This window comes from Ictidomys tridecemlineatus, chromosome 5 (genome assembly GCF_052094955.1).
Source record: "Ictidomys tridecemlineatus isolate mIctTri1 chromosome 5, mIctTri1.hap1, whole genome shotgun sequence".
In the NCBI taxonomy this organism is placed as follows: Eukaryota; Metazoa; Chordata; class Mammalia; order Rodentia; family Sciuridae; genus Ictidomys; species Ictidomys tridecemlineatus.
Window position 1 is genome coordinate 106,882,590 of NC_135481.1, and position 22,011 is coordinate 106,904,600.

The 22,011-nt window shown below is 40.9% G+C and overlaps 1 protein-coding gene across 5 annotated transcripts in view; it reads left to right on the forward strand.

The window, feature by feature from the left end:
- Positions 1–20,393, forward strand: part of Flrt2 (fibronectin leucine rich transmembrane protein 2) — an 89,417-nt gene extending 69,024 nt beyond the window's left edge. For 4 of the 5 annotated variants that reach the window (XM_005321296.4, XM_005321295.4, XM_078050658.1 and 1 more), the window contains exon 2: positions 12,970–20,393. In XM_005321296.4, the coding sequence (XP_005321353.1) occupies positions 13,362–15,344 (1,983 nt within the window). In that variant the 5' untranslated portion in view covers positions 12,970–13,361 and the 3' untranslated portion in view covers positions 15,345–20,393. Of the gene's footprint in view, positions 1–11,126; positions 11,147–12,969 lie in introns of those variants that run through there. The other variant, XM_078050659.1, reaches the window with a different exon arrangement.
- The last annotated feature ends 1,618 nt before the right edge of the window (positions 20,394–22,011 follow it).

A 22,011-nucleotide genomic window follows, 5' to 3' on the forward strand; every position in this document is an offset into this window, starting at 1 on the left:
AATGATGCAGATAAACTAAATTGCTCTAAATAGCTGCAGTTCAAAGCAGCACAAAGAAATACCTTCAAAGAGAGTTTAGAAAATGAGGGGGAAAATAGTCTTTCCTGCTGTGTGTGTGTGCAGAGGCCTGGAATGGGGGGATTAGGGACGAAACTGGAAAGACAATAGAGTCCTCCTGGCCTAATCTGGCTATCAGTGCCTTGAGCCCTGAGGTGACTCTTTGACACACAGAGTTCATAATCACCACAGGTCACATGAGAAGACCCAGAGAATTCACTAAGAATTCATTGCCCTTGGTGGCTTAACTTCAGTGAACCTGATAAATAATTCAGGTAGTCAGAGGTGCCTGAATATGGAAGACTTCAGCTGAGCTTTTCAATCTTCCAGGCCTTTCTGCCCCCCCCCGCCCCCCCCCACACACACTTTCCCTGAAGACCTCTCAGGGAGCCTCTAGTTTTGTTTACTCTCTGCTGCATTTTACTTTTGATAACTCAGAAATACAGTTAAAGATCAAGACCTGATTTCCATCCGTCACCGTGTCTTTCTCCATTGCACGGTAGACACTGCTTTGGCATTACTTTTTGCTTCCGTGAGTCTCAAATTTTCCAGGTTTTAGGCCTGATAGAATTATGACAAACTGTGTTTGAAAGCTTCTGTAATATACTACTTATCTGACATCAGACATAATTGGAAGTTACTTGAGTTCAATTAAAAGATTATAAAAATAACAAATAATAACGCAAAAATCACATCTAATTGGACACTGGTTGGCCAGTTTTTTGATGTAGGACTCAGACGCTGGTCGGCACATGGAGCCACTATTGGATTAACGTTGTTTTCCCCTTTAAATGTGTCAACTGATTTCCAGTTTTCTTTCATATTGAAATATAGGATTTTTAAGGTTTAGCCCTGTCCTTTTCCTTCCAAACCCCCAATTTGCCAGTGACATTGACTTAACATTAATGTGTTTTTCTAAACCATGCAACTGGGTTTGCATTTCCCTTTTGCACCTTTATTTTATTTATTTATTTATTTATTTATTTATTTTAACAAAATTTTTGTTCAGATTCTGTGACAGGAGAAAAGCACAAGTGACATTGTAGGTTTGGGTTGCTGGGGAAGCATAGTCAAGAGATATGTTGAGATGCCTTGGCAGCCACTGATGCCCATGAGTCACAGTTTGCTTGTTTCACCCAGGGGATGGCAGCATAATACTTTCTGGTGTACTGAATAAGTGGAATGGCAAGAAGCTTTCTGCTAATTAAACTCATTAATCTTAGGAAAGCTACTTAAACATATGATACCTTAGTTTCATACTAAAATGGCAATATCCAGAGTCTCAGTCCATGGTCATCTGACTTCATTACTCTGGTTCCAAGGTGAGGCAGAACATCATGTCCAAAGGATGCCACCAAGGAAGATCTGCTCACCTCATGGCAGGCAGGAAGCAGGGGCAGATGAAAGGGACCAAAGGGAAGGTGAACCCTTCCATTGATTCTTGGAGAAAGGAGAAAAAACACTTAGACTTATGATGTTGTTCATGTCCTTCCCTACTACTTAAATATAATCAGAAAAAAATGTACATAAGTCACTTCTTGGAGAGGAAAAATGGAAAATATTTGAAAGTCAATGCCATTGAACTACCCTATGGGAGTAAGAATAATAATAGCTGAGTGTCATGGGACACTGTGAAATGTACCACACCATGTGTCTGGGATTGGCCAACCCATTGAGTTCTTTGGGTAACCCTATAAATATTATTATTATTGGGTAATTTTGGTCATAGCAACACAAAGCTGACTAACTCAGATTGTCTTTGGAGCTATGAAGTCATTATTGATTGGCTTGAAAAATACGAGGTGGGTGGATTCTTAAAACTGTTTAGGGTGGGACCACAGCACTTTAGAAAAGAAAATTTTCAGGTCCAAGTATAAGAGACTTTTGGGGAAGCCTAGAAGCTGAAGTTAGGCCCCAGATGGATAGCCCCCGTCCAGAAGGATGCTGTCCCTCCGTTTACAGGTGAGTTTGTTCTGCAATCTTGCTATCAGACTTGGATGTCAGGGGACTCTTTCTTAGTCAGCTTCTATTACTAGTGGCGGCACGCCTTGCTCTTGTGTTCCGTATTTTACATTTTTCCTACTGTAGTATGAAGGCAGCAGTATCTCAGGTTGTTAGCTTACAGTGCCATAGCAAATGACCACATTTAATTATTTTCTCTATGTAGGCAGGTCTCATAATAATGCAAAGAGCTACCACCATCAGCAGACCTGCCCCAAACATTTGCAGGAATGTATGATAAGAATATATGAGAAGATCCACTATAGATCTAATTCTTCATTAACTATAAATCTTCCTTAAAAATTAATTTAAAAGTCTGTGTAGTTCTTATACTGTGACTAATCTGCCTCTCAGGAAGTCCTGGAAAGTCAGACAGGTGTGACTTTAATATTTCCAAACTATATATATCGCCAGCACAGTAATCCCACCCACTCAGGAGGCTGAGGCAGGTGGATTTCGAGTGAGACCAACTTCAACAATTTAGCAAGGCCTTAAGAACTTATGGAGACCTTGTCTCAAAACAATAAAAAGGGCTAGGGATGTTGCTCAGTGGTTAAACGCCCTTGGGTTCAGTCCCTGGTACCAAAATAAATAAATAAATATTCCTAACTTCAGCAAGTTCTGCATGAAAAAGTTGCTGAGCCAGGGAAACTGGTTCCAAGTCTCTTCCTTTCCCACTGGGATTCAAAAGGTAGTTAATTGAAGGGGCCATTTCACTGGGAATTTGCTTCATTAAGTTCTGGTCCTGAATACTTACTGTTTCTGCACTCAAGAGGGCGGACGTGGTTCCAGAAGCCCATAAGCAGGTCAGGGGTAGAAGCAGAGCATGAGTGGGGCCCTGCACCAGTTGAGAGGGGCCCAGCCTCACCTGCAGAGACCAGGAACAGCTCGTATCCCCTGTTCAGGTCAGATAGCACAACCCAGGCAGTCATCAAGAAACACATCCAACCTGGGTTGCACTAGGACTTTCCTTATCACTAGGGTCCCGAGGGTTATTAGTGAATTAAGGTTGTTTTCCAGGCTATGCACAGAATGTCTGAAGAAGAGGCCACAGCTTTACCACATAGAATAATTTATAAGTAGAGACCAATTTACTTGCTAGGGAACAGCAGGGTGGCCTGTGCGTTCCCCAGCAGAAGGTACGTCCGGCTAAGCAGGGTGGCAGGCTTCAGTGCTCAGCATAGAAAGGGGAAGACCCTTCTAATTAATGCCATGGCTGTCGTTACACAGCATGGGTACCTCACTTTGTCATCAAAGTCCTTGATTACTCAAAGCTGTGTTTCTTTTTTTTTTATTTATTATTTATACATCATCTTATTTCCAAAAAGAATTTGAGAAGGCTGGAAAAAAGAAATGTGTGGGGGTGAAACAGGACACTGAAGAGAGAATTCTGACAGATTTTTGGAGCTGCTTTTCCTCTCCAGACTCTTCTCAGTAATCTTTCCCTTTCTGCCTCATCGTTACTTCCTTTCCTCGAGAGCATCTCTAGGTCTCTCCTGCACACTTTCGGGCCGATTCTTGAAATGCACTTTCTCTCCACATCCTCTCTTTGCCCCAGTGTATTTCCCTGCAGGCTTCCCGTTGCCCTGAGAATAAAGTCCACTTGGTCTCCCAATGCCCTGAGGCCTTGCAAGTTCAGATCTTTTAGAACTCTGGGCCCTGGGTCTGTACCCCACTCTCTCCTGATTTCCAGTTACTTTTTCATTCAGGCCTGAAGGCAGCCAAGCTCTTCCTGCCTGCTCCTACCTCGGCCTGGACAGTGATAGAAGGTAGCCTGTCTGGCCATGCACTGCTCACCCCCAACCCTGGATCCCCATTCTCAACAACTCCTTATGCATTTGGAATCCCGTTCTCTAAGGTGCCACCCATGGCCACCGTGTCTGAGTGCTCCCACATCTCTCTCCAGCTGTTCTCCACCACACTTCGTCTCCTCCATGCTGGTACTAGTTGGTAGTTTTTATTTGATTTTACTTTTTTGCTTTCTGGACATATCCCCTTCCTTGTTGATTTGTAGCGATTTCATCTCTCATTCAACTTTTCATCGTACAGTGGCCACTCCACAACTAAGGAATGATTGAGAAACACTCGCTTTAAGGAAAAGTCTGACGTGGTGCTTCACTTGATTTGGAATGGCTGCCAGAAACATTTGCCTCTGTGGGGAGGGTAGCATACTCATTTAAATTATTTGCTTTGTAATTACAGTATTTTAAGCATCCGAGAACTGGCAAGGAAAGGTTTTTGAGGATGTGGAGGTCCATTGGGAAATGACAGCACACGAAGAAGCCCTTGTCCACTCACAAGTCTTGCTCTTGACCTGTGTCTTTTGTTGTCACCTGGGTTTTGTCTCAGAGAACAGGGCTGCCAATGGATGCCATGATTTACGAGATAAACCTTCATAGACCATCTACCCTACTCCCCAGGGCCAGGTGGGCCTGCCTTTCAGACAGGCCTAGGAGCATAGCTGAGGAAGGATGAATACACGAGTCTCATTTCACACATGTAAAAATCTCACCCTGTCTTGAGGTTAGATCTAGGTTATCCCACACTCTCCTTTGCTCTTTTAGACTTGGGTTTTATTTTATTTACCCATAAATATTGCAGCCCAAACATTCAGTCATTAAAAAATATGGAAAATGAATCAAAACTATTTTCGTGTGTGTGTGTATTTGAGAGAGAGAGAGAAAGAGACAGAGACACAGAGAGAGAGACAGAGATTGGAGTCACCTTTCCACAGTGTTGCCTCCCTCTGGTGGCAGTTATATGCACATGGACCCGGGTGGCATGCACTGAGTCACATTGTGGTTGTCTTTTTATAAATAAATAACCAAATGACTAAATAAATGCCTTTACGCCCCCCCATATTTTTTTTTAAACAAAAATTTAAATGGTTGAAAATGGAAATACAGACACAAGCTTTTGGTGTTGGAGTAAGGTTTGGAATCCGAAGTGTCCATAAATGAGAGCAGAGCTCTGACTCTCTATAAACCTAAAGAAGAATTTTCTCGTATGTTTAGACTCTTCTGTGTTTGGAGACATACCTCAAAATTTATTCACATGAGAAAAGCCACCCAGTATAGTTTTTTTTAAAAAGTGGCTTTTAAAAATGTGCCGTGTATTTTTTATATTTTCCGTTGAATCGTTTCTTCTGTGCGTTGTGTAGCTATCCTGGTTATAAAAGTGTTGCAACTCATCTGGGGTTTTATTTTAAGCTTTAGAAATGATTTGCTCTTAACCCATGTCTTGTCACGTTCTGGGGAAGAAAGCGTCCTTGAGACAATGAGAGGGTCAAGGATAAGAAATAATAATCTCTCTTCTGTTTCTTTCCCTTCTCATTTCCAAAATCCAGAAATAGTCCCCTGAACATAGCCTGACACCTCAGCATGACAGGTGTCCTGAAGATGAGAAGGTGCATTGTAAAAGTCTATTTATGCAGGGAGGAAATTTTATACCATTTACATTCCGAGCCATCTCTCTGATACCAAAATAGGCTTAAGCAATGAATTTTTCATTTTTCAGACTCAAAACCAGATAACTCACCTGGAAATACTATTTAATTTCATTTCGTGTGCCTGATCAATATTGCCGACTGGAATCTGCGTTCTCCTTGTGAAAGGAGATGAAAGCTTTTCTGTTTCATTCGTACATTACATATGTGGTGTGATATTTTGGTGGGGGGAAATAGGCCATGTTTATATTTTTGGATTCCGTTTATTTATTTTTTTTGGTAAGTGTTTTTATAGCTCTCAAAGACACTGCCCTATTTTATATTGATTCTAACCGTGTGGAATGGTAAAATGCTATGCAATTAAATCTCAGTTGAACTGCTACCCTGAATTTATGTAAATATTTAGAAGCAATTGATATTATGTGAGCAGAAATACATATATTTTGTGGTAGACCACAAAGACTTTCTGATTTTAGCTCACAGCCATCATAGAACTGAAGCGATAGGTATTGACCGGCCTCTCATCAAACCTAGTTTGTAGTCATGGTTCAGAGTGACCCATTTCAGAAACACTGTAGGTTAACGAGAGCATTGAACCTGATATTACTTTGAAAGTAAATCTATTACTGTAGTAAATAGAGTGATTTCCTAGTAGCATATTCTGTGCCTTTTACCAAGATCATTAATTTCTTTATGTTTAGAGACCCTTCATCCATCTGCTTCTCTGTCCTTCAATCTGTCCACATAGGTTAGAATAGCTTAACACCTGTGAAAGCTGTTATGAAATATCATCTCAGTGATTTCTTGTGGGACCTTGGATTGAAGATGTTGAAGAGTTTTTACAGACTGCCTCTTCAAACAGAGGAATCATCTGAAGAGCATTCTTTGATTCGTTCGTTTATTCCACAAACAGTTCTTAAATGCCTGCCGAGGGCTGCTGTGGGCTCTGGGGAAATAACCAAGAGCAAATGCTGACCCGCCTCTGCCTGTGTGGAGCATGACAAGAGGCGGTTGGAGTATGGAGACAGGCTCTGCAGCCCATGCCTACCTTCTGGTCCCAGCCTGTCACTTTTTCACTGATTGACCTGAGAATTGTGTCCACACATTTGCAGCATTGACAGATGGGAAGAGTTGTGTGTATCACTCAAGGAAAGAGCTTTCAGCAGATGAAAGGGAAAGGAAAATGAGATGAATTCAGCAGAAGCAACTCTACCGAACCAGGGACAAATACTACTTGTGCAGGAAGAGTTGCTGTTATTGTTTAAAACACGTAGTAGGAATGACCAACATACTGACTGGGTTCTGCAATATTCTGAGTGATTTGTAGCCTGACAACAACCATAACAGATTGATACTATTAATTTCTCCATTTTAAATGGGTAGTCAGAGAGGTGAAGTCATGTGTCCAAGTTAATAGGATTGGTAAATGAAATGCCTCTCAGGTTGTCTGTCCCTCATCTTCCCCAGAGCCCATCTGTCACTCACAGAATCCTCTCTACACACAACCCCTGCTTTCTTGTTACTGGAGTTTGAACCTGGAGGTACTTTGTCACTGAGCCACGTCACCAGCAACCAGCAGCCCCCTCTGTTTTTTTGAATTTATTTTATTTTATTTTTTTAGGAGACAGGATGCTCAGGCTGTCCTTGAACTTAGAATCCTTGTGCCTCAGCCTCCTGTCTTGGGGATGACAAGTCCTGCACCGTCATGTCCAGCTCCTCTCTGCCTCTCTTAAGCCAGTTTGTTAGTTTGTTTTGCACTTAATCCTCATCAGTGTACATACTTGGTATCCTCTCTTTCAACAGTTCTGTAAGAGCAGCTGATTATTACCTCCTTGAGATGAAGAAAGTGAGGTGCCAGAGGTGAAACCAGGTGTCATCATCCTGCTGTTAGTGGATGAGATGAGATTGTTGCAAATTCTCATGGACTCCCAACGTCTTCTCTTTCTTTGACCCCAGCCACCACCCACATGGTTGTGTGATGGGCGAGGGAGAAGGACCAGTTGTCTGGGTCTCCACAAAGCATTTCTGATGGGGAGAGGCCCAGATGGATGAAGCCTCAAGTGATGATCTTCAGGCTTACCTGGGGAAGGTTGACAGGGACACTCCTGCCCAGCCTCCTGAGCAGATCTCTTCAACCAGGATCTGCAGAGGGTTCCCAGAAAACTCCATTTTGCCCCACCTTCCCATTGTAGTTTGATGGGCCACAGGGTTGGGCAGCCACAGTACCAAATAATGAGGGGAAAAAAAAATCTTTTATCAAGAACCTTAACAAATTAGAACTTTGCTCTGAAACATGAGGTGTTACTGTTTAAGCAGATGAATGAATGTTAGAGTTGAACAGCCTCTCTTTGAAGTGGATTAAAAGTATGTAGATAGGAGCTATAGGAAGTTCATCCTTTATGGGGCATGTCCTTTTGTATTCTGTTAGCATTCTTTCAATTCTTCTCTCTCTCTCTCTCTTTAAAACTATATTTGGGAACCAGCTACCCAGCCAGGGATTACTATCAGGAATTGCTTTCTGGCATCAAGTTAACTGGTCATTCTACCTTCTGGAGCAAACCTACATGTGGGTGGTAGTCGATAAGGAAAGAGGCCATTGTCTAGCAGTTACAGATTTTAGTCCGTGGTAGCTCTCTCCTGGGTTGAAGCATGTCGTGGCAATAGTGAATGTGCCCTTGAATGTGTGCATTTGACGTTTTATAACAGTGGTTGTTTGCTCTAATCATATCTCCATTACTTGAGCCAATTGGAAACCGCATGAGGATAATCCTTCAAATGTGTTGTCAGACAGATTTTTTTTTTCTTTTTTTTTTTTTGAGGGCTGGGGTGAGGTTTGATTTTAATACTAGACTGAGTGGAGCCAGGTAATTGTCAACTATATAAAGTATTTCCTTTCTTTTCTTTCCTCCTTCTCTCCTCCTTTCCCACTTCCCTCCTTTCTCTCTGCAAACAAAAATATTTGTCTAATGAGAAACTTCAGGGGTCTTGGTCCAGTGAATGAGATGGAAAAAATGGTTTCAATTCAGAGGTGGCTATTGTTATACTCCCTAGATTCCTTTGCTAATCCCCACATCTTGGCCAGCTGACTCCAGAGCTCTCAGATTGTCATACAAAACAGTATTTATAACCTACCCTCAGGAATGTGGAAATGTGCACGAGATCTATAAATTGCTTTCATGTTTCCAGATCCTATCAGGGACGTTCGTCGTGTAGTTAGGCTTATGAAATCTGTAGCTGAATGGGTGCGATTTTAAACACAAATTGCTTAACACCAGAATCTCTAGTAGTAGGACCTGACCCCAGGACACTTTTCTGGGAGAAACCCTCTTCATCTGAGCTTTCTCATTCCTATCACTTCGTGCCCAGTGCTATCTTGTCACCATCCCGTCAATGCTGAGCCCATTAAGATTTTATTAGGTTTGTCCTAGTGTGGTTGTGTTATGTGATTGGCAGTGCTTATTGACAACTCTTATTTTCTCTACCTTGATTTTTATAGTCTGGATTTATTAAGCGCTCCTAGAATACAGGCTTCTGGAACTAATTAAGAAAAAAAAGAAAAAGAAAGAAAGAGAGAGAGAGAGAGAGAGAGAGAGAGAGAGAGAGAGAGAGAGAGAACGAACTTCTTAGGTAACACCAGGAGAAACACTTTGCATAAAGCTTTTACATGATTTGTGTGCTTAAATCTCAGTTCCTATGAAAAGAGTTAAATTAAGGTAAAATAGCTTGGAAAAGCTGCTGCTGTTACTGTCATCTTTAAGAGACTGGTAGGGCCAGGCTCTCTCTTTGTCCCCAAAGAGCATTTGTAATGTGTTGGTTTATATGCAGGCTTTTGAAACTGTATTGTGGACTTTAAATGAAAATTTCTGTTTTTATCTAACACTTTCCATTTCGCTATACTTCATTATCTCTGGTTTCTTGTAGAGGGAACATATTCAGTACACATTCAAACAAACTGGGGAAAATAAAATCATTCTGTCTCAATATTTCAAATCCATCTTACAAAGCCATTTTTATCCCAGTAGTTAAAGACTTATACATTTCTAATGATTTTAAAGTATGGGTTTGTTTATTATCTTTTAGAAGTGCGGTACTCTGGGAGAAGCTAACCAAGAGCTGGGGAGAGTGCTTTCTGGTTGGTGAAGTTTTGTTCCTTCTCTGGACTGAGCTGGGTTTCAACTCTTGATTCAAGTATCAAGCAGCTTGATCTGTGTGCAACACCCTTTGAATGGCTCCTTGGCTTGAGACTTCTATCCTTCACATCTACACTGAGAGAGTCCTCCACCTGGAACAATTAATTTTGTTTATTCTTGGTCCCCCATCAGCTGGATTAAAACTCTTTCCACGGTGCTGTCATTCCCTTTATACCCAAGTCTCTCCCTTCTCTACAATTTTAACCCTCATGAGGCTTAAAATCACACTGGCTCTGCCCTATATTCAGCTGCCCATTCTAGTGCCCAGTAAATATGGATGGAATAAATAAATGAAAAAATCATTGCTTATTAGTATCCACCACAGTGAACATTTTTAGGTTACGCTTATTAAAAACTTACCTTTGATTTCCCTTAGAAAATTAGCAATAACGATGCTAACCTTCTGAGGCACTGGTAAGATGAAGAAAACATTTTTGGATGCACACCACGGCCCCACAACAAAGAATTATGTGTTCCAAAATGTCATCAGTGTAAAGACTATGAAACCCTGCAGTAGGAGAAGGCACATAGAATTTGACAGGTCAAAAGTGGTATCATTTTGTTCTACATATTGGAGTTCATAGATATCATTAATAATGACAATTACATAGAGATACTGGTTTGTGTTTATTGTATTTTTGCCACCTGAAGGCACTAGACAAGCTTTTCAAAACTCTCGATTAACTCTCTCAACAGTGCTATGAATTAGCAACTCTTTTTTCTCATTTTTCAGATGGGGAGACCATGATTTTAAAGTGTCTGTTCTTTTTACCTAGGAACTTCTAAACATTGCAGCTGTTTTTCTTACCTAGGGAATATAACAGTAGCCATCCTCTGAACTGAAAGTAAGAACAGAGTGCTCCTGTCACATTTTGAAGATTCCAGATGAACACAATACTCAGACATATTACATTCTAGGTTTTTAGGCTTTCTTTTCACCTGAAGAGCAGGTATACCTAATTACTTCATAAAGGTAGGCTGTTCTGATTACAAATAAGTGTTTAAGGTCCTATTAGATAGCCAAGTTTGTCATTGAGATAAATATTTTCCACTGAGGTCAAATGGCATAGCTAGTCATTGTGATTCTCTACCTAGAAGATCTAATTTATATATAAGATATAATCTGAGGCCATCTCCTTGAGATGGAACTGATTCGTGTCTCTTCTACCTCTACTTGGCTCACAGAAGTCGTTTGATATACTCCTGCATTTTATTTAACATGTAATAAATTAAACCATGAATAATTAAGACATCTCTGTGTTTAGGGCAGTATTTCTCCAATACTAACGTGCCTACCCACCGTTCTTGCTAAACTGCATTCTGCCCTGAGGTTCTGCATTTCTACCAGCTTCCCAGGTCAGACTCCTGCTGCTGGACCACACACCATACTTGAGGAGCAAGACATTAGGAATCATTGGGATACTGTGACACCTGAGATAGGGATGGCATAGAGGTGATGGCATCAAACTCTGTTTTCCTGTGCTACTCTCTGTTGTATAAACTATTCTTTAACCATGTAGAGATTTCTTCTGGAGAGAATGGCTCCCTTTCAGTGGCAAAACACATTTATAAGTACCACTTCATTTTAAATAAAGCATCATATCTTTCTGCTTTTGCCTGGAAAGAAATAGCCTCTCCCCCCTTTTTTTTAATAAGCAGTCAAAAATGAATTTATCATTTCTGATCATCAAAGGCGTTTTTATATGGTTTACCATCTTTTAAATGATAGAACAAATTCACAGTATCCTTGACACTGAAATAACATTTACAATACTTTTTTTTCTTTTTTAATTATATTTCTAAAGATAGCTGAGGGAACAGTTACAAATAGACCCTCTGTGCTTTTAGATATAAGTTATTTCGATCTCTGTATCTTGTTGAAAATTAGAGGACTTGCAGTCTCCATGTTCTGTCATGTTAGCTTATTTTGTAGGGAAATCAAATCTGGCACCTTTCAATTAACTTCTTTACCTCTGTAATCTAAAAACAAATGGAACACATTCTGGAGCAGGAAGGCATGCTTGCTAGCCCTGGATTGCCTTTCCTTCCTCCATTATGTCTTCTCTCATTTCATAATTTGCTGAAAGTCCTTCAAAAAAAAATGAAAAGAAAAGCACTCACAGGCAGGAGGTAGGTGATATTGGAAAGTCTTTTATTCTCAATCATGAGCCTGGCAACTCTTAAAGGAATCACAGTGGCAGAGCTCATGCATACCTGGAGGTCCCAACGGAGGCGGGTGGTGGAAATGTGTCATAGATTGGAGTTTGGACAGTCTCCTTGGTAACTCAAGTGGGAGCTATTTGGGAGGAAGACAAAAGAAGAGAGGCAAGAATCGGGGAAGAAAAGAGAAGTCTTTTCTCTGCCTTCATGTGTGCATCTGTGCATTATCCCTGCACTAGTTCATCTGTGTCAGATGGAAAGGATGCATGGGTTTTTAATGACATGGAATGTGATCATGGCAAATTGTTAGGTAAGAAGCAGGAAGGTAAATAATGATTCCAATGATGTTATGTGAATTCTTAGGCAAAAGAAAGAAACTTATCAGTTATCTCTGAGTGGTAATATAATGAGTAATCTCTATTAATGTTTTATTCTAACCTTTTCATTGCATTCTCTAGAATTCTCCACTAAGCAGAAGTAAGCTTTCATATTAGAATTTCAAGATGCATTTTAACAGGAGATGGAAACATACAAAGCTATAGCTACATCATTTATGAGTTATCATTATATGATAAATGTATTTGGAAACACAGTGCATTTGGAAGAATTTTTAATAAGGGTGCATTTTTTAAAATGACTTACTCCCCATTTTGCATTTTGAAGATTTATAACTCTGGAGGGCTTCACATTTTTTCCCTTAGTGCCCAACTCCATCTTGTAGTAAGATTGATCAATAGGATTTGGAAATGATAATCATTCACCAATCCTGTATGTTGACTGTGTGTCTGTTGCACTTTGACAGAACCTGTCCCGTTATTTTGATTTTGCTGATATATATATATATATGATATATATATATCATATATATATATATATGCACATAGATATTTAAGAGAAGGTACTGATTGGGATGCAGAGTTCACAGTACGATTGATAATAAGAGTTTCCTTTTAAAGATATTTCATTGTTTTCTTAAATATTTTTCCAACTAAATACTGGTTAGCTAAAATATATGCTAGTCCCAAACTTGCTATTTTTGAAAGGTTTGTTGGCATATCAGTACTTCTTATATAACTACCGTTAACTGACTCTCTTCTCTTTTCTTCCCTACAACAGATCACAGATTGTGCTTAACCAAGAAGTCCACAGGTCCATCAGCCCTGGCCTGACCTCCATCAGAGGACAGGAGTTCTGTCCACCCACTCTGGCTGTGTAGACCCCGCAGATAACGTGGCCTCACCTGCTGCCTGCATAGAGAATTCTCCCTATTGAAGTCTTTTGCACATGGAGGACAACAGCAAAGAGGGCCATACAGGCTGATAAGACCAGAGACATCAGAAAGGTTCTTTCACCGATGCCCTCGGGACATTTCCTGTAGCTGGAATTCTGGACTTTGACAGAACCTGTCCCGTCATTTTGATTTTGCTGATTATATATATATATATATTTTTTTTTTTTTAAATTTTTGTTTTCCCCACCACATTGTATTTTCTTTCTGTTCTTCAGAAATGGGCCTGCAGACCACAAAGTGGCCCAGCCATGGGGCTTTTTTCCTGAAATCTTGGCTTATCCTTTCCCTAGGGCTCTACTCACAAGTGTCAAAACTCCTGGCCTGCCCTAGCGTGTGCCGCTGCGACAGGAACTTTGTCTACTGTAACGAGCGAAGCTTGACCTCAGTGCCTCTTGGGATCCCGGAGGGCGTAACCGTACTCTACCTCCACAACAACCAAATTAATAATGCTGGATTTCCTGCAGAGCTGCACAATGTACAGTCAGTGCACACGGTCTACCTTTATGGCAACCAACTGGATGAATTCCCCATGAACCTTCCCAAGAACGTCCGAGTTCTCCATTTGCAGGAAAACAACATTCAGACCATTTCACGTGCTGCCCTTGCCCAGCTTCTGAAGCTTGAAGAGCTGCACCTGGATGACAACTCCATCTCCACGGTGGGGGTGGAGGATGGGGCCTTCCGGGAGGCTGTTAGCCTCAAGTTGTTGTTTCTGTCCAAGAACCACCTGAGCAGCGTGCCTGTCGGGCTTCCTGTGGACCTGCAAGAGCTGAGAGTCGATGAAAACCGGATCGCCGTGATTTCAGACATGGCCTTTCAGAACCTCACAAGCTTGGAGCGTCTGATCGTGGACGGGAATCTCTTGACGAACAAGGGCATTGCCGAGGGCACCTTCAGCCATCTCACCAAGCTCAAGGAATTTTCCATAGTCCGTAATTCGCTCTCCTATCCCCCTCCTGATCTGCCAGGTACGCATCTCATCAGGCTGTATCTGCAGGACAACCAGATTAACCACATCCCTCTGACGGCCTTCTCCAACCTCCGGAAGCTGGAACGGCTGGACATATCCAACAACCAACTGAGGAAGTTGACTCAAGGGGTCTTTGATAATCTCTCCAACTTGAAGCAGCTCACTGCTCGGAATAACCCGTGGTTTTGTGACTGCAGTATTAAATGGGTCACCGAATGGCTCAAATATATCCCTTCATCTCTCAACGTCCGGGGTTTCATGTGCCAAGGTCCTGAACAAGTCCGGGGGATGGCTGTCAGGGAGCTGAATATGAATCTTCTGTCGTGTCCCACCACCACCCCTGGCCAGCCTCTCTTGACCCCGGCCCCAAGTACGATTTCTCCAACGACGCAGCCTCCCACTCTCTCTGTTCCAACCCCTAGCAGAAGCTACACACCTCCAGCTCCCACTACATCGAAACTTCCCACCGTTCCTGACTGGGATGGTAGAGAAAGAGCGACTCCACCTATATCTGAGCGGATCCAGCTGTCCATCCACTTTGTGAATGATACTTCCATCCAGGTCAGCTGGCTGTCTCTCTTTACTGTGATGGCATACAAACTCACGTGGGTGAAGATGGGCCACAGCCTGGTGGGGGGCATCGTTCAGGAGCGCATCGTCAGTGGGGAGAAGCAACACCTGAGCCTGGTTAATTTGGAGCCCAGATCCACTTATCGGATTTGCTTAGTGCCACTGGATGCTTTTAACTACCGTGCCGCAGAAGACACCGTCTGCTCGGAGGCCACCACCCTTGCCTCCTATTTGAACAACGGCAGCAACACCGCTTCGAGCCATGAGCAGACGACATCCCACAGCATGGGCTCCCCTTTTCTGCTGGCGGGTTTGATCGGGGGTGCAGTGATATTCGTGCTCGTGGTCTTGCTCAGTGTCTTCTGCTGGCACATGCACAAAAAGGGGCGCTACACCTCACAGAAGTGGAAATACAACCGGGGCCGTCGGAAAGATGACTATTGCGAGGCAGGCACCAAGAAGGACAACTCCATCCTGGAGATGACGGAAACCAGCTTTCAGATCGTCTCCTTAAATAACGATCAGCTCCTTAAAGGAGATTTCAGACTGCAGCCCATTTACACCCCAAACGGGGGCATTAATTACACAGACTGCCATATCCCCAATAACATGAGATACTGCAACAGCAGCGTGCCAGACCTGGAGCACTGCCACACGTAACAACCAGAGGTCCAGCGTTGTTAGGAAGGCGAACAGCCGAACTCTTTGAGAACACACACGTGTGTGCACATAGACACGCAGATCACATTTGATAAATGTTACACAGATGCATTTGTGCATTTGAATACTCTGTAATTTATACGGTGTACTATATAATGGGATTTAAAAAAAAAGTGCTATCTTTTCTATTTCAAGTTAATTACAAACAGTTTTGTAACTCTTTGCTTTTTAAATCTTAAAAAAAAAAAAATAGTTGCTGAAGTACTGTACGGGGTTGTACAATGAGAACCTAGCGCCGAGGCAGAAGAAAGAGTGATTCTTCCTTATGATGCACATTAACCACTTTGCTGTGGTAGCTGTCAGGATAAATTCCTTTCCGACAGCTGATGGTCAGATGAAAGGGCATATTCATATGGACTCCTCGGGGTAAGAAGAATAATGGGTAAAGCAAGAAATGGCTGAGATGTTCTCATGCTATTTCTATGCCTCCTGGTCCGGAAGAAAAGTTAAAAAAAAAAAATCCATGAAGTAAGAAAGGAGGTAGTTACCCTGAGTTGACCCAGTGCAGGAAGTTTAGAAAGCATCAAAAGGAAGCCGGTTCCTGTGAGATAAGTAAACCCAGCCTGACACAATCTAGAAAATCAAGAGCCAATTTGAAAAGACCTTAGAACCCAGGGGTGGCTTTCTGAGTGGGAGCTTAAAAATCACTCTTCATGCTTCCCTGGCCCTATGTGATAACAGAGTTAGAGACTTGAGTATGATTTCAGTCATCTTCAGGGACCGGTATGATCAGTCCTAGCAAGAAAAAAAAAATCCCTTAAAAAGTGTCACTATTCAAATCATATGTCAGGTTGAATCACATTCAACAGAGATATATTCTAGAATACTTTTTTAGAAGAGCCTAATAAAATAATGGGAAGAATTATATTGAATGGAATTATTTTTGATAATGAGAATTATTTGGGTAGTTTCACTGAGGCTATATCAACATGATATTTAGACCAATGAGAAAAAAAGTGTTTAAAATATATTAAAACAACTTCTTATTTAAAAATTACTGATACTATTTAGACAAAAGCAACTGATCAGTGTTCCATGACACTCTATCAACTGACTTTATTAGTATCATGTTGAAATAGCTTGAATTAATACCTTTATCCCCTCTCAAATTCTTGTCTTCCAATCATTTCGCATCTATTTTTGTAATTAAGTTGTTTATGCCACCTTTGTTTGTCCCCCTCTGCTCAGTATTTCAAAGAGAATTATGAATGCCAGTCCTGGTTGCACAAAATATCTTTATGTACTTACATGTTTTAAAATGCATATTAATTCTCACTGCTAATAATTCTATAAGGACACATCAAAGCTGGCCAAAAGAATGCGTATTTTTAAAAGCAATACCAGGTTTCCATCTCGGACCGACTTTGATCCCGTTCAACACTTGAAATTTCATGTGTTCTTTTTCGATTGTGGAAGTTCCTCCAATTGGGAATTGTGGAGGGATGGTAAATCTTCTGTAAGACCACCGATGAAAAATGAACAAGTCAGAGAAGAAGAGCTTCCCCGAATGTTGGCAGAGCAGGGCAGCAAGCAGAGGGCATAGAATAGAGAGGGATATCTGCACTTAATCCTAAATGTTTTTGAAGCAACGTCCATCTTCAGCAAGCACGTACCATTTACTCTAATCTTCACCACTCCTTAGATGTAGAAGGGCTATAGATCACATGCATTATCTGAAAGAAAGTGCATCCTTGGAAAATTATTTTGGAAGATCGTGTCTAGGCATTTCACTGCGTGGTAGATTTCTGTTACCACTGGCCATTATTTTAGGGACTCATGAAGTAAATGTCACACTCATCTTGCTTTCTCTGTCTTTTTAAGCAAAATAAAACTGTGATGCGTCTTTGTAAAAGTTTAGGTATAAAACGCTATGCAAGTTTTTCTTTATAGTAAGAGCTTTATTTTCCTTAACGATATACCCTGACTTATATGTTTTAATCTCCCTCATCCCTCAGAATAAGCAGAACATATAACTGAAGCTAGAATGTTGTAGACACAAGACTTGAAACTGTGCAGTCAATAGAGCTGAATTTAGCTATGAATTAATTTAAATTAATTCTGAAGTGACTCTGGTTTCCGTTTTAGTCTGTTAGCTAGAGGGTCTTCGCTGTTGTGTTTTTAAAGATAGGTCCATACCGTGAAGGGATAAGACAACCTGCGAAGGTGACCAGTGTAATAGTAAGCTAACTAAAATCAGGACGTTGTCGTGGGGTTTTTTTTGTACTTAACTGGATAATGTCCTTCCACTGGCCTCTTCCCCTTGGCTATGTAGATAAAACTGTTTGTTCAAATGATGGTACTCTGGCTTTTGAGGGCTTTTATTTCTGTTATCCACAAAACCATTCTCATTTATTGGTATTGTATGTTTAACTCCCAGTGGGAATTTTGGCTGTTGAGACCTCTTTGCTTTGGATCAGGAAGAACAAGAATGGAGAGGTTCTTGTAATATCTTTGGGGATTTTACAGAATTATTTCAGGTTTAAGTGGCACAGTGGAGATCTAGTCCTGTGAAATGGTTAGGGTGATCTGACAGAATTTTCTCTACTGAAGAGCGAAAATCTAGTTACAGGATTTATTTTGATCTTGTGCACATCATGACCAAGAGTGCTACGACTACAATCAGCCTGCCATTTATAATAACATAACTGGGGCTCTCACCTATACCAGGATGGAAAGTACATCATAAAATCTGTAAAATCTCAGGCATCTTACAAAAATTGTTGAATGACCGTCACTGATGGATTATGCTTTCACTGGCTTGTTTCATCATCAGAGTACGATCTGCAGATACATCTGCTCTGTATTTTCTCCTCTTTTGGTTTAGTCATTTTGTATTTTGAGGTGATTAGTCAAGGTTAAGGGTGCAGGCCAAGACCAGGTCCACTGGCTTATAGAGAGCTTGATGCTCACCAGCTGCGATGATCTCAGATAGTATCCAGCCTTGTCAGAGTGCAGAAATATGTCACAGTACAGAGGACATTTCAGAAGGAGAAGGCATAGCCATGGTCACACAATATTATCAACAGGTATTCATACCCTGGGTAGTTGCTCATATCTGCTTGTTTGAGGACATGTTTTGATCATGGAGAGACCTTGGGCTTCACTCAAACACTCTCAGATGCACTGCCCACACATCACATGGGACATTCACAGGCAGAGACCACAAGGATGTTCCCTATTTTCCTTGCACAAGGTGGAAAACGATCTCTTGTGTTAGGGAAAAAAAGATGCAATTTCTAATTATCCAGATGTTCACTGAAACTATATTAGATATTTTCCCCCCAAGTTACAAACAAAAATTAAGATGTGACCGATCTGGTAAAAAGTCTTATTGAAGTAGTGCATAGCACAGCTCCATTTCCTACTAGTGCTGATCATAATGGTCTTAGCCATTTCACCATGTCAGAACTTCCTTCTCTTCATGTTGTGAGCAAGGCTCCCACTTAGAACACAGGGCAGCTTTGTGGTCCACAGGGAGCAGGTGCCTCACTTGATCAGCAAACCCAGCTGCAGTGTCCATTGCAACATTTGACTGTGAAGTGGCTCATTTCATTCAGTGTCTTTGTTTATGGCACTTTTCTCTAACTCTAATAAGGAGACTACACTTTACTTTAGAGCATGACAATAGCACCCATGCTCATAACTTTCCTTTTCAGATTCACAGAACAGCAAAGCAGAAGAGTACCCAACAGGGAAAAGATACATACACAGAACAGCTTCCAGTTCTTGATCTTGTCAAATATTGCCTGATGCTCTTTTATTTATGTCAAAACACTAAAGTTAGGAAGCTGTAGCTCACATCCTTCTTTGGTTCCCTCTGCAAGGTTGAAAGACAATTGCTGGCAATGGGGGATGCTTTTCTCTGGCTGTGGGGAAAATGTGTTTTACACAGATGATGATGCTGTTATAACAAATCTTCTTTTGCTATATTTCTTTTTTTCTCACTGCACACCCACGCAAAGAGCACAAAGCAAGGCCATTGTGACAGGCATTTTTAATCAGTATGAAGTATGCATGTGCGTGCATACACATAGACCTGAGGGCATTTGTGAAGGCGTCCATAGGATGTAAGACTTGTAATCAGTTGAGGCACGGTGAGTCACCAGCACTGCTTGTCCCCTGTAGGACTGATCTATCCACTGAAATCGATCTGATGACTTGTTATTGTTTGAATCATTTGTCGATTTGCTTCTGGTTTGTGTGAAGCGTGTTCTCTCTGACCAGGAACTTCCAGGAGCTGGAAGATTCTGCATCCCACATCCTCTTGAGACCTACCGTGTCACACACTCTGTTAACTACAAACTTCACTCCACGCTATATACAGTACCTTGTTGATATGTTCAGTAAAGGCTTATTTTAAAAGAAAACCACATTGTGTTTATCTACTCAGTTCATTGGGATACAGCCAGTACTTGTATTGTTAATGCAAAAGAGGAAGGAGGAATGGAAGAGGTAATAGGATTTTCACATTCTCCGACCATGCAGACAACTCGTTTGTGTAAGGGCCATTTGATTCTTTTTTTTGTGTGTGAGGGGTTTAGTGAAAGCCTCATGTTCTTTCCTATTTCCCAACTAAATTTTGTGTTCTCACAAGTATCCTTAACATATACTCACATATACAGAGCGTATTGTTTTATGTTTGTGAAAATGATGTTGTTTAGGAGGTAGATAATGACAATGTAGTTATCCAGTCAGAATAGTCTTCTCCCTCATAATCTGCTCTTAACGTGCACTATTGGGTTTGAATGTCAGTTTTCTTTAAGAATCCTCATGGTACTTTTCTCCTTCAGAATCGCTCAGAGCTCATCACCTATACTTTTTCTATGGGACACTCATGAAAATGTGTCTGTTCAAGTTCAATTCTGGATATTCTGGATTAGTCTCATGGAATGTTCCAGAACCCCTTTCCCTAACCTTCTTGGCCATTTTCACCACTGATGTATTTGACAGAGATTGAATCAGGAAATAAAATTTTGACATTTCAGTTAACTAGTATCACTTATTTGTAGAACCTCTGCTGGAAAATGAACTACGAAAGAGAGTGGTAATCGGTGACTCCTATTACACTGGGAATATTTTATGTAAATTAATGTCCTTTTTATTCTTGGTTGGTTTTGCCAAGTGTTAAGACATTACTGTATGGAGACTAGATCCCTTAGCCAAGGAGTAACTTTCATTTAAAAGAATTTATGAAGGTCCTGCTCCTCTGTTCCAGGCCCCAGGCTGAGTTCAGAGGCTTCATAGAACAAATGCAGTGCTAGCCAAATCAAGCCCGAGTTCTACTCCACCATGTCCATAGATATTTCTGTTCATCCAGTGCATTTACCTACCCCTCATCTACTATGTATAGTATTGTTAGGTTCTATTGAGAATTCAGAGAAAAATGAGACTCTGCCAAGTAAAGAACACATGGATTTTGTAATTTATTTTTTGCCTGATGCCCTCATGTCACAGAACACATACAATCACCTGCCATTCTTTTTACTTAACTAGCAGCATGTCCAGGATAATGAGAGAGAGATAGATTCCTACCTGTTGGGAAGGTGGATGGTGCATCTACCTTATAGGTTGATCTTTGCTTTTAATATGTGATGCAAAGTGACATCAAATTGACAAAATCAGAACTAATTTCAAATAAAGTTTTCAAATGTATGCCAAGTAAAAGTAATTGAAACATTAGGAACTGTATTTTGTAATTACACATGCAAACTCTTGGATCTCTATTATGCACCAGAATGGAAAATTAATCTTGAATAATAATGGCACCTGACAATTATCAAGCACCTATGTATCCAAAAGTATGTAACCAAAATGCTTTGATACACATTTGCATTTAGTCATTAAAATAACATGTAAAGTATGGTCTCTTAATTTTTCAGATTTTAAAACTCAGCCCCAGGGACATTAAATGATTGGTCCATAGCCACAAATACTGCAAATGGCACAGTCAGGAACTAACCCCAGGCAGGTCTCCATGGACATTTAGCAGTTTCCCTAAATTGAATGGCCTTAAGACTGGCCTTTGGGATAAATTCTTAGTCAGTGTTTAAAGATATATGAATATGGAACTATAATTTCTCTCCGAGGGTGCAATATTAGTTATTCTTTATGACTAGTCAAGGAAACACTGGGAAAACCTCAAAAAATACTTGGCTTTTAAAGCTCTTTTTCATTCATTCCAGTTTTTTATAGAAATTCCTTTTTTTTTTTCTGAATGTGTAATGCCCTCATGCTCGATTTGAAGGTTTCAGGTGGAAACAAAATATGTCTCCACCCACAGAGAGATGGAACTATGAGACAACTTGAGTAATCATTTGTTTCATACTTGAGAGGTTGCCCCAAGTATACCGTACATCCTGCTGAAGATGCACTTACGTCAGAATTTGTTAGAGCTGAAGGACCCTGACTTCAGGATTTATACTCACTGTGGTACAAATAAAGAAGGAGTGCTTTGGGAGATATTATTGGGGCTTTATTTTCTTGAGTTGTGTTGAAAGTTAAGGACACAGAACTTTTAATGATATATCTCAAACCAGATGTCTTTTTAACATGCATACCCAATGATAATACCACTTATTTACTCTCTTGGTACAAAGTCTAAACAAAG